General features: G+C 48.3%; 1 protein-coding gene across 1 annotated transcript in view; it reads left to right on the top strand.

Moving 5' to 3' along the window:
- LOC139373934 (cilia- and flagella-associated protein 47-like) overlaps positions 1-13,723 on the top strand; it is a 106,732-nt gene that overhangs the window by 621 nt on the left and 92,388 nt on the right. The window contains exons 3-11 of the mRNA XM_071115019.1: positions 56-171; positions 327-465; positions 600-825; positions 2,769-2,938; positions 3,034-3,176; positions 3,405-3,631; positions 4,341-4,536; positions 6,192-6,438; positions 7,712-7,864. Coding sequence (XP_070971120.1) covers positions 56-171; positions 327-465; positions 600-825; positions 2,769-2,938; positions 3,034-3,176; positions 3,405-3,631; positions 4,341-4,536; positions 6,192-6,438; positions 7,712-7,864 — 1,617 coding nt within the window. The remainder of the gene's footprint in view (positions 1-55; positions 172-326; positions 466-599; positions 826-2,768; positions 2,939-3,033; positions 3,177-3,404; positions 3,632-4,340; positions 4,537-6,191; positions 6,439-7,711; positions 7,865-13,723) is intronic.

Below are 13,723 nucleotides of genomic sequence, written 5' to 3'. Positions count from 1 at the left end.
TTAATGCAATCTTCAGGTCTCATCCAAGGTTACTTATATTTGGGCTTTCCTGCAGGTTCTCCCCGGTGTGTTCTCTCACCATGGAATCTCTCGCTGATTTCGGCTCTGTGATGGCAAACAGTCAGGTGATCAGCAAAGAGGTGGAATTGACCAATCAGGGATCTGCTCCAGGTATTATGCTTTTGCCTCTCCCATTGAACCCACTTCTGTAAACTTGCATTGATTGATTTTAGTTGACATTTGCAGTAATCTAGCTGATTTATTTATGGTATCTTTCTTATTGTTATATTAATTGATTGCTGTTCATGCCCTTGGCCTTGTTGAAGGAGCTTTTCAGGTGCTGTATGATGGAGACCAGTCCATCAGGCTCTCTCCCAGCAGTGGCGTCCTGCAGTCTGGCGCAACCCAGTGGCTGAAGGTGGAACTCTGCACTGACAGACCCACGAGGGTCAGAGAGGAGGCCCAGTAAGGAAACTAGACTCTTGAACACCATCTTAAACGCTCCACCTTATTCTGCTTAGTGTTACTTATGGTTCTTTGTTTGTGTATTTTGTGTGTGTTTATTGAGTTTCCTCCCTCCCTCCTTCCCTTTCTCTCAGGGTGAAGCTGCAGAACAGTAAGGACGTGGTCCTGAAGATCAGGGCTGATGTTTTGGAGCAGAGCCTGGAGCTCCAGGACCTAGAGGGGGAGAGGTTGTCCTGCCTCCGCTTCGGACCCGTCTTCTTTGGGACGTCCCGGGTGGAAAAGGTGGTTCTGGTGAACAATGGACCACAGGCCTGCGACTGGATGGTGGTGCTGCAGGACGATGCTCCAGGGACAGAAATGGTACGCACACACAGAGAGAAAACACAGACACACACATGCACCAACACACACACACAGAGAAAACACAGACACACACATGCACCAACACACACAGAAAACACAGACACACACATGCACCAACACACACAGAAAACACAGACACACACATGCACCAACACACACACACAGAGAAAACACAGACACACACATGCACCAACACACACAGAGAGAAAACACAGACACACACATGCACCAACACACACACACACAGAAAACACAGACACACACATGCACCAACACACACAGAGAGAAAACACAGACACACACATGCACCAACACACACAGAGAGAAAACACAGACACACACATGCACCAACACACACACACAGAGAAAACACAGACACACACATGCACCAACACACACAGAGAGAAAACACAGACACACACATGCACCAACACACACACACAGAGAAAACACAGACACACACATGCACCAACACACACAGAGAGAAAACACAGACACACACATGCACCACACACACACAGAGAAAACACAGACACACACATGCACCAACACACACAGAGAGAAAACACAGACACACACATGCACCAACACACACAGAGAGAAAACACAGACACACACATGCACCAACACACACACACAGAGAAAACACAGACACACACATGCACCAACACACACAGAGAGAAAACACAGACACACACATGCACCAACACACACACACAGAGAGAAAACACAGACACACACATGCACCAGCACACACAGAGAGAAAACACAGACACACACATGCACCAACACACACAGAGAGAAAACACAGACACACACATGCACCAACACACACACACAGAGAAAACACAGACACACACATGCACCAACACACACAGAGAGAAAACACAGACACACGCATGCACCAACACACACAGAGAAAAAACACAGACACACACATGCACCAACACACACAGAGAGAAAACACAGACACACGCATGCACCAGCACACACAGAGAGAAAACACAGACACACGCATGCACCAACACACACAGAGAAAAAACACAGACACACACATGCACCAACACACACACAGAGAAAACACAGACACACTGGATGGAGACCAGATGCTGCTGGAAGTGATGTTGGAGGGCCTGGACCCTTTCCTCTGGAGCCCCAATGCCCCAGGGCAGTGATTGGGGACATTGCCCTGTGTAGGGTGCTGTCTTTCGGATGGGACGTTAAAAGGGTGTCCTGACTCTCTGTGGTCACTAAAAATCCCATGGCACTTATCGTACAAGCAGGGGTGTTAACCCTGGTGTCCTGACTAAATTCCCAATCTGGTCTTCATACCATCATGGCCACCTAATCATCCCCAGTTTACAATTGTTTCATTCATTTCCCCCTCCTCTCCCCTGTAACTATTCCTCAGGTCGTTGCTGTAAATGAGAATGTGTTCTCAGTCAATGTAGCTGGTAAAATAATGTTAAATACATTTTTTTGACTTATTTCACACTGAAGTGCAACTATACTAAACTGTGTTTTTAGATCCCTATCGTTAGGCCTGATACACGTTTGTATTGCTGTATGTGTGTGTGTGTGTGTGTGTGTGTGTGTGTGTGTCTGTGTCTGTGTGTGTGTTTGTCTGTGTCTGTGTGTCTGTGTGTGTCTGTCTGTGTGTCTGTGTGTGTGTGTCTGTCTGTGTGTGTTTGTGTGTCTGCCTGTGTGTGTGCCTGTGTGTGTGTGTCTGTGTGTGTGTGTGTGTGTGTGTGTCTGTGTGTCTGTGTGTGTGTGTGTGTGTGTCTGTCTGTGTGTCTGTGTGTGTGTCTGTCTGTGTGTCTGTGTGTGTGTGTCTGTGTGTCTGTGTGTGTGTGTGTGTGTGTGTGTCTGTGTGTGTCTGTGTGTGTCTGTGTGTGTGTCTGCCTGTGTGTTTGTGTGTCTTTGTGTGTGTGTTTCATCAGGGCTTTGACCTCCAGAGGAGTACAGACGCAGCGCTGCTAGAGAGGAGTGTTCGTAACAGGGCCACCGCTGTGGATCCCTCCACTGTGATCGCCTGTGTGCCCAACGAGGGACGACTGAGACCCTACGACAGAACCACTCTGTGGGTCTGCTTCCGTCCTGTCGGCAGAAGGTATCCAGCCCTCCTGTGTGTGTGTCTATGTGGGGGTATAAATGTGTATAAAGATATTATAACAGGCAGTATATAATGGTTGTTTTGTTCTTCAGAAGGAGCAGGGAGGAGCAGAACACCAGTGGGGCCTCAGCAGCAGCCAGTAAACAAGACTACTCACTCTTCCTCAAGTTTCAGACAGTGGGAAGTAAAGATGGCTTCAACCACCAGCACCACTCCACTGTACCTCCCCACAATGGTACAGCAAGCCTCAGTCTGTTCCTTACCAATAGCAGGAACAACATGCTGCCATTTAACAGTGTATATTATATCATTAGTAAAAACAACAATTGAAGCCATTCTCTGGTGAGGGGTACTGACTGACATGTGTACAACAGCTATAACAGAAGTGTTGTGCTTGATCTGGGACTGTCTTGTACTTGACCCCTGACCTCTCTGACCCCTAAGCCCTGACCTCTATCCCCAGGTTACTGTGTGGAGCTGGCGGTGACTGGCTCAGCCCTCCCTGTCTCCCTGGTGCCCAGCCCCGGCCACAGCTTCAGCTTCCAGCAGTGCCAGATGGGAGAGCGTGTGGACGTCCTGTGTGTGCTCCGCAACCTCTCCCCTCTACTCCCTGTCACCTTCAAGTTCCGAAAGATGGCCAACTTCATCAGTGACCCCACTAGTGGAACCATCTCCCCAGGACAAAGCCAGGTAGATGGATGGTCAACTTCATCAGTGACCCTCCTAGTGGAACCATCTCCCCAGAGCAGAGCCAGGTAGATAGATGGTCAACTTCATCAGTGACCCCACTAGTGGAACCATCTCCCCAGGACAAAGCCAGGTAGATAGATGGTCAACTTCATCAGTGACCCCACTAGTGGAACCATCTCCCCAGAGCAGAGACAGGTAGATAGATGGTCAACTTCATCAGTGACCCCACTAGTGGAACCATCTCCACAGAGCAGAGACAGGTAGATAGATGGTCAGACAGGTAGATAGATGGTCAATCATCAGTGACCCTCCTGGTGGAACCATGTCCCCAGGACAAAGCCAGGTAGATAGATGGTCTACTTCATCAGTGACCCTACTAGTGGAACCATCTCCCCAGAGCAGAGCCAGGTAGACAGATGGTCAACTTCATCAGTGGAACCATCTCCCCAGGACAGAGCCAGGTAGACAGCCCTGGTCCAGGCTCAGATGGCTCCTTATTTTGGCCAGAGGAAAGTAGTCCACTATACAGAGTGTCTGGGCCCTAAAGTTGTACATTATATAGGAAATAAGGAGGCATTTTGGAGACAACCCCAGTCTCCTCCAAGCATCCTCTCTGACGGAACAGACAGAGAGGATGAATTATCAATATCCTCCATATCCTCCCTGAGTCTGACAGAAATCAGAATCATCGATCTGTGTTTTTGTCCAGGACGTGGTGCTGTCCTTCGCCCCCCACCAGATGGGGATGTTCAAGGTGAAACAGGTGCTGGAGCTGCTGGGTCAGGTGGTACACCTGGAGCCCTCCTCCATCAAGCTCCGCCTCCGCAGCTTCCACACCATCACCCTGCACCTGTCAGCTGTTTGCCGAGCGCAGACCGCATGCGAGACACCCAAACTCAACCCCGGTGAGACCCAACACCACCCCCTGCACACAGCCAGCACTGAACCCCTCACTGCCCTGTCCACTAATCTCCTTCCCATACTGTATAGTTCACACTGAACCCCTCAATGTCCTCTGATCTCCTTTCCATACTGTATAGTTCACACTGAACTCCTCACTGCCCTGTCCACTGCCCTGTATAGTTCACACTGAACCCCTCACTGCCCTGTCCTCTGATCTCCTTCCCATACTGTATGTTCACACTGAACCCCTAGTTCACACTGAACCCCTCACTGCCCTGTCCTCTGATCTCCTTTCCATACTGTATAGTTCACACTGAACTCCTCACTGCCCTGTCCACTGATCTCCTTCCCATACTGTATAGTTCACACTGAACCCCTCACTGCCCTGTCCCTGTCATACTGTATAGTTCACACTGAACCCCTCACTGCCCTGTCCCATACTGTATAGTTCACACTGAACCCCTCACTGCCCTGTCCACTGATCTCCTTCCCATACTGTATAGTTCACATTGAACTCCTCACTGCCCTGTCCACTGATCTCCTTCCCATACTGCATAGTTCACACTGAACCCCTCACTGCCCTGTCCTCTGATCTCCTTCCCATACTGTATAGTTCACACTGAACCCCTCACTGCCCTGTCCTCTGATCTCCTTCCCATACTGTATAGTTCACACTGAACCCCTCACTGCCCTGTCCCACTGTATAGTTCACACTGAACCCATCACTGCCCTGTCCACTGATCTCCTTCCCATACTGTATAGTTCACACTGAACTCCTCACTGCCCTGTCCACTGCCATACTGTATAGTTCACACTGAACCCCTCACTGCCCTGTCCTCTGATCTCCTTCCCATACTGTATAGTTCACACTGAACCCCTCACTGCCCTGTCCCATACTGTATAGTTCACACTGAACTCCTCACTGCCCTGTCCACTGATCTCCTTCCCATACTGTATAGTTCACACTGAACCCCTCACTGCCCTGTCCACTGGTCTCCTTTCCATACTGTATAGTTCACACTGAACTCCTCACTGCCCTGTCCACTGATCTCCTTCCCATACTGTATAGTTCACACTGAAACCCTCACTGCCCTGTCCACTGATCTCCTTTCCATACTGTATAGTTCACACTGAACCCCTCACTGCCCTGTCCCATACTGTATAGTTCACACTGAACCCCTCACTGCCCTGTCCCATACTGTATAGTTCACACTGAACCCATCACTGCCCTGTCCACTGATCTCCTTCCCATACTGTATAGTTCACACTGAACTCCTCACTGCCCTGTCCACTGATCTCCTTTCCATACTGTATAGTTCACACTGAACCCCTCACTGCCCTGTCCTCTGATCTCCTTCCCATACTGTATAGTTCACACTGAACCCCTCACTGCCCTGTCCACTGATCTCCTTTCCATACTGTATAGTTCACACTGAACCCTTCACTGCCCTGTCCACTGATCTCCTTCCCATGCTGTATAGTTCACACTGAACCCCTCACTGCCCTGTCCACTGATCTCCTTTCCATACTGTATAGTTCACACTGAACTACACTGAACTGTATAGTTCTTCAAAGTATTGTCTGGCATTCTATCTTCAACCTGTTGGATCCACCCAGTTGGATCCACCCAGTCATTGTTTTGTCTGTGATGTATCAGGAATCACCCCGGCTGTGACCAATGAGACAGGCCAGTATGCCCGGGTGCCCTCCAGTGAGCTGGGCAGGTGTGTGGGATTGGTGCGGGCAGCTGTCCTCAGCACGGCCAAGACCCGGCTCCACAGCCACGGTCAGAGCCAGAGCCACCGTAGGAACCAGAGTCTCGACGGTAGCCGGCGAGAGCTACTGGCCTTCCCCAACGACAGGGCCTGCAGCATCCGCCCTGCCTCTCCAGACACCACCTACAGGTCATCTGAGTTATACGGGCAGTTAGAGAGTATCTGCCATGGCACCCTGTGACCTATTCCACAGACGTATCAGTACTACTAATAGTAATGATGGAAATAGTATCAGTACTACTAATAGTAATGATGGAAATAGTATCAGTGCTACTAATAGTAATGATGGAAATAGTATCAGTACTACTAATAGTAATGATGGAAATAGTATCAGTACTACTAATAGTAATGATGGAAATAGTATCGGTACTACTAATAGTAATGATGGAAATAGTATCAGTGCTACTAATAGTAATGATGGAAATAGTATCAGTGCTACTAATAGTAATGATGGAAATAGTATCAGTACTACTAATAGTAATGATGGAAATAGTATCAGTACTACTAATAGTAATGATGGAAATAGTATCGGTACTACTAATAGTAATGATACTAATAGTAATGATGGAAATAGTATCAGTGCTACTAATAGTAATGATGGAAATAGTATCAGTGCTACTAATAGTAATGATGGAAATAGTATCGGTACTACTAATAGTAATGATGGAAATAGTATCAGTGCTACTAATAGTAATGATGGAAATAGTATCAGTGCTACTAATAGTAATGATGGAAATAGTATCAGTGCTACTAATAGTAATGATGGAAATAGTATCAGTGCTACTAATAGTAATGATGGAAATAGTATCAGTGCTACTAATAGTAATGATGGAAATAGTATCGGTACTACTAATAGTAATGATGGAAATAGTATCAGTGCTACTAATAGTAATGATGGAAATAGTATCAGTGCAGTCAGGTTTGCAGGGACCTACTAGCCAGATCAAATCAAATTCTATTGGTCACATAGAATGTTAATGCGAGTGTAGTGAAATGCTTGTGCTTCTAGTTCCGACAGTGCAGTAATAACCAACGAGTAATCTAACAATTCCACAACAACTACCTAATACACACAAATCTAAGTAAAGGGATGGAATAAGAATATGTACATATAAATATATGGATGAGCGATAACCGAGTGTCATAGGGGAGATGCAATAGATGGTATAAGATACAGTATATACACATGAGATGAGTAATGCAAGATATGTAAACATTATTAAAGTGGCATTATTAAAGTGACCAGATGTCTGGGCAGTCAGCGCAGTTGGTTTACAATTTTCATCCGTGTTCTTGTAAAGTCCTATGTAGCCCCTATGTTCTGTAAAGTCCTATGTAGCTGCCCCTATGTTCTGCCTATGAACTCTTATGAACTGCTTATATCCTCTCTCCCTCCACCCAGGACCATCTTCACAGGGGTGGAGCGTTACCGCTACGAGGACCCTGACTTTTCCTTCACGGAGGAGGAGGAGCAGCAGAGACAGAGACACAAAGATCACTACTTAGCCTTCATCAGGAGCCTGCGAAAGACACGCTTGCAGAAAACCACTGCGAGGTAGACAGAGTGGGATGTGTGTTCTGTATGTTGTAATCTTGGCACCCACAACCAAAGAGCTACCCAGTAAGCAAAATAACACTGAAAAGACTTGACATCACACACATTTCAGGTGCTGAAAAGAATAACAAATCATTAAAGAGCAGCAGTAAATAACAATAGCGGGGCTTTATACAGGGGGTACCAGTACAGAGTCAATGTGGAGGCTATATACAGGGGGTACCAGTACAGAGTCAATGTGGAGGCTATATACAGGGGGTACCGGTACAGAGTCAATGTGGAGGCTTTATACAGGGGGTACCGGTACAGAGTCAATGTGGAGGCTATATACAGGGGGTACCGGTACAGAGTCAATGTGGAGGCTATATACAGGGGGTACCGGTACAGAGTCAATGTGGAGGCTATATACAGGGGGTACCAGTACAGAGTCAATGTGGAGGCTATATACAGGGGGTACCAGTACAGAGTCAATGTGGAGGCTTTATACAGGGGGTACCAGTACAGAGTCAATGTGGAGGCTATATACAGGGGGTACCAGTACAGAGTCAATGTGGAGGCTATATACAGGGGGTACCAGTACAGAGTCAATGTGGAGGCTATATACAGGGGGTACCAGTACAGAGTCAATGTGGAGGCTTTATACAGGGGGTACCGGTACAGAGTCAATGTGGAGGCTTTATACAGGGGGTACCAGTACAGAGTCAATGTGGAGGCTTTATACAGGGGGTACCAGTACAGAGTCAATGTGGAGGCTTTATACAGGGGTACTGGTACAGAGTCAATGCGGAGGCTATATACAGGGGGTACCGGTACAGAGTCAATGTGGAGGCTTTATACAGGGGGTACCAGTACAGAGTCAATGTGGAGGCTTTATACAGGGGGTACTGGTACAGAGTCAATGTGGAGGCTATATACAGGGGGTACCGGTACAGAGTCAATGTGGAGGCTATATACAGGGGGTACCAGTACAGAGTCAATGTGGAGGCTTTATACAGGGGGTACCGGTACAGAGTCAATGTGGAGGCTTTATACAGGGGGTACCAGTACAGAGTCAATGTGGAGGCTTTATACAGGGGGTACCAGTACAGAGTCAATGTGGAGGCTTTATACAGGGGTACTGGTACAGAGTCAATGCGGAGGCTATATACAGGGGGTACCGGTACAGAGTCAATGTGGAGGCTTTATACAGGGGGTACCAGTACAGAGTCAATGTGGAGGCTTTATACAGGGGGTACTGGTACAGAGTCAATGTGGAGGCTATATACAGGGGGTACCGGTACAGAGTCAATGTGGAGTCTATATACAGGGGGTACCAGTACAGAGTCAATGTGGAGGCTATATACAGGGGGTACCAGTACAGAGTCAATGTGGAGGCTATATACAGGGGGTACCGGTACAGAGTCAATGTGGAGGCTTTATACAGGGGGTACCGGTACAGAGTCAATGTGGAGGCTATATACAGGGGGTACCGGTACAGAGTCAATGTGGAGGCTATATACAGGGGGTACCGGTACAGAGTCAATGTGGAGGCTATATACAGGGGGTACCAGTACAGAGTCAATGTGGAGGCTATATACAGGGGGTACCAGTACAGAGTCAATGTGGAGGCTTTATACAGGGGGTACCAGTACAGAGTCAATGTGGAGGCTATATACAGGGGGTACCAGTACAGAGTCAATGTGGAGGCTATATACAGGGGGTACCAGTACAGAGTCAATGTGGAGGCTATATACAGGGGGTACCAGTACAGAGTCAATGTGGAGGCTTTATACAGGGGGTACCGGTACAGAGTCAATGTGGAGGCTTTATACAGGGGGTACCAGTACAGAGTCAATGTGGAGGCTTTATACAGGGGGTACCAGTACAGAGTCAATGTGGAGGCTTTATACAGGGGTACTGGTACAGAGTCAATGCGGAGGCTATATACAGGGGGTACCGGTACAGAGTCAATGTGGAGGCTTTATACAGGGGGTACCAGTACAGAGTCAATGTGGAGGCTTTATACAGGGGGTACTGGTACAGAGTCAATGTGGAGGCTATATACAGGGGGTACCGGTACAGAGTCAATGTGGAGGCTATATACAGGGGGTACCAGTACAGAGTCAATGTGGAGGCTTTATACAGGGGGTACCGGTACAGAGTCAATGTGGAGGCTTTATACAGGGGGTACCAGTACAGAGTCAATGTGGAGGCTTTATACAGGGGGTACCAGTACAGAGTCAATGTGGAGGCTTTATACAGGGGTACTGGTACAGAGTCAATGCGGAGGCTATATACAGGGGGTACCGGTACAGAGTCAATGTGGAGGCTTTATACAGGGGGTACCAGTACAGAGTCAATGTGGAGGCTTTATACAGGGGGTACTGGTACAGAGTCAATGTGGAGGCTATATACAGGGGGTACCGGTACAGAGTCAATGTGGAGACTATATACAGGGGGTACCAGTACAGAGTCAATGTGGAGGCTTTATACAGGGGGTACCAGTACAGAGTCAATGTGGAGGCTTTATACAGGGGGTACCAGTACAGAGTCAATGTGGAGGCTATATACAGGGGGTACCGGTACAGAGTCAATGTGGAGGCTATATACAGGGGGTACCAGTACAGAGTCAATGTGGAGGCTTTATACAGGGGGTACCGGTACAGAGTCAATGTGGAGGCTTTATACAGGGGGTACCAGTACAGAGTCAATGTGGAGGCTATATACAGGGGGTACCAGTACAGAGTCAATGTGGAGGCTTTATACAGGGGGTACCAGTACAGAGTCAATGTGGAGGCTTTATACAGGGGGTACCGGTACAGAGTCAATGTGGAGGCTTTATACAGGGGGTACCAGTACAGAGTCAATGTGGAGGCTTTATACAGGGGGTACCGGTACAGAGTCAATGTGGAGGATATATACAGGGGGTACCGGTACAGAGTCAATGTGGAGGCTATATACAGGGGGTACCGGTACAGAGTCAATGTGGAGGCTATATACAGGGGGTACCAGTACAGAGTCAATGTGGAGGCTATATACAGGGGGTACCAGTACAGAGTCAATGTGGAGGCTATATACAGGGGGTACTGGTACAGAGTCAATGTGGAGGCTATATACAGGGGGTACCAGTACAGAGTCAATGTGGAGGCTATATACAGGGGGTACTGGTACAGAGTCAATGTGGAGGCTTTATACAGGGGGTACCAGTACAGAGTCAATGTGGAGGCTATATACAGGGGGTACCGGTACAGAGTCAATGTGGAGGCTATATACAGGGGGTACCAGTACAGAGTCAATGTGGAGGCTATATACAGGGGGTACCAGTACAGAGTCAATGTGGAGGCTATATACAGGGGGTACTGGTACCGAGTCAATGTGGAGGCTATATACAGGGGGTACCGGTACAGAGTCAATGTGGAGGCTATATACAGGGGGTACTGGTACCGAGTCAATGTGGAGGCTATATACAGGGGGTACCAGTACAGAGTCAATGTGGAGGCTATATACAGGGGGTACCGGTACAGAGTCAATGTGGAGGCTTTATACAGGGGGTACCGGTACAGAGTCAATGTGGAGGCTATATACAGGGGGTACCAGTACAGAGTCAATGTGGAGGCTATATACAGGGGGTACCAGTACAGAGTCAATGTGGAGACTATATACAGGGGGTACCGGTACAGAGTCAATGTGGAGGCTATATACAGGGGGTACCAGTACAGAGTCAATGTGGAGACTATATACAGGGGGTACCAGTACAGAGTCAATGTGGAGGCTATATACAGGGGGTACCAGTACAGAGTCAATGTGGAGGCTATATACAGGGGGTACCGGTACAGAGTCAATGTGGAGGCTATATACAGGGGGTACCAGTACAGAGTCAATGTGGAGACTATATACAGGGGGTACCAGTACAGAGTCAATGTGGAGGCTATATACAGGGGGTACCAGTACAGAGTCAATGTGGAGGCTATATACAGGGGGTACCAGTACAGAGTCAATGTGGAGGCTATATACAGGGGGTACCAGTACAGAGTCAATGTGGAGGCTATATACAGGGGGTACCGGTACAGAGTCAATGTGGAGGCTTTATACAGGGGGTACCAGTACAGAGTCAATGTGGAGGCTATATACAGGGGGTACCGGTACAGAGTCAATGTGGAGGCTTTATACAGGGGGTACCAGTACAGAGTCAATGTTGAGGCTATATACAGGGGGTACCGGTACAGAGTCAATGTGGAGGCTATATACAGGGGGTACCAGTACAGAGTCAATGTGGAGGCTATATACAGGGGGTACCGGTACAGAGTCAATGTGGAGGCTTTATACAGGGGGTACCAGTACAGAGTCAATGTGGAGGCTATATACAGGGGGTACCAGTACAGAGTCAATGTGGAGGCTATATACAGGGGGTACCAGTACAGAGTCAATGTGGAGGCTATATACAGGGGGTACCAGTACAGAGTCAATGTGGAGGCTATATACAGGGGGTACCAGTACAGAGTCAATGTGGAGGCTATATACAGGGGGTACCAGTACAGAGTCAATGTGGAGGCTATATACAGGGGGTACCAGTACAGAGTCAATGTGGAGGCTATATACAGGGGGTACCAGTACAGAGTCAATGTGGAGGCTATATACAGGGGGTACCAGTACAGAGTCAATGTGGAGGCTATATACAGGGGGTACCAGTACAGAGTCAATGTGGAGGCTATATACAGGGGGTACCAGTACAGAGTCAATGTGGAGGCTATATACAGGGGGTACCGGTACAGAGTCAATGTGGAGGCTATATACAGGGGGTACCGGTACAGAGTCAATGTGGAGGCTATATACAGGGGGTACCAGTACAGAGTCAATGTGGAGGCTATATACAGGGGGTACCGGTACAGAGTCAATGTGGAGGCTATATACAGGGGGTACCGGTACAGAGTCAATGTGGAGGCTATATACAGGGGGTACCGGTACAGAGTCAATGTGGAGGCTATATACAGGGGGTACCAGTACAGAGTCAATGTGGAGGCTATATACAGGGGGTACCGGTACAGAGTCAATGTGGAGGCTATATACAGGGGGTACCGGTACAGAGTCAATGTGGAGGCTATATACAGGGGGTACCGGTACAGAGTCAATGTGGAGGCTATATACAGGGGGTACCAGTACAGAGTCAATGTGGAGGCTATATACAGGGGGTACCGGTACAGAGTCAATGTGGAGGCTATATACAGGGGTACCGGTACAGAGTCAATGTGGAGGCTATATACAGGGGGTACCGGTACAGAGTCAATGTGGAGGCTATATACAGGGGGTACCGGTACAGAGTCAATGTGGAGGCTATATACAGGGGGTACCGGTACAGAGTCAATGTGGAGGCTATATACAGGGGGTACCAGTACAGAGTCAATGTGGAGGCTATATACAGGGGGTACCGGTACAGAGTCAATGTGGAGGCTATATACAGGGGGTACCGGTACAGAGTCAATGTGGAGGCTATATACAGGGGGTACCGGTACAGAGTCAATGTGGAGGCTATATACAGGGGGTACCGGTACAGAGTCAATGTGGAGGCTATATACAGGGGGTACCGGTACAGAGTCAATGTGGAGGCTATATACAGGGGGTACCGGTACAGAGTCAATGTGGAGGCTTTATACAGGGGGTACCGTTACAGAGTCAATGTGCGGGGGCACCCGTGTCGAGGTAATTGAGGTAATATGTAATAATAGAGTTATTAAAGTGCCTATGCATAGATAATAACAGAGAGTAGCAGCAGCGTAGAAGAGGTGATGCAACCAGTCAGGATGCTCTCGATGGTGCAGCTGTAAAACCTTTTGAGGATCTGAGGACCATGCCAAATATTTTCAGTCTCCTGAGTCTCCTTCA

Source organism: Oncorhynchus clarkii, chromosome 18 (genome assembly GCF_045791955.1).
Source record: "Oncorhynchus clarkii lewisi isolate Uvic-CL-2024 chromosome 18, UVic_Ocla_1.0, whole genome shotgun sequence".
Taxonomy (NCBI): domain Eukaryota; kingdom Metazoa; phylum Chordata; class Actinopteri; order Salmoniformes; family Salmonidae; genus Oncorhynchus; species Oncorhynchus clarkii.
This window is presented reverse-complemented; position numbering and strand designations above follow the sequence as displayed.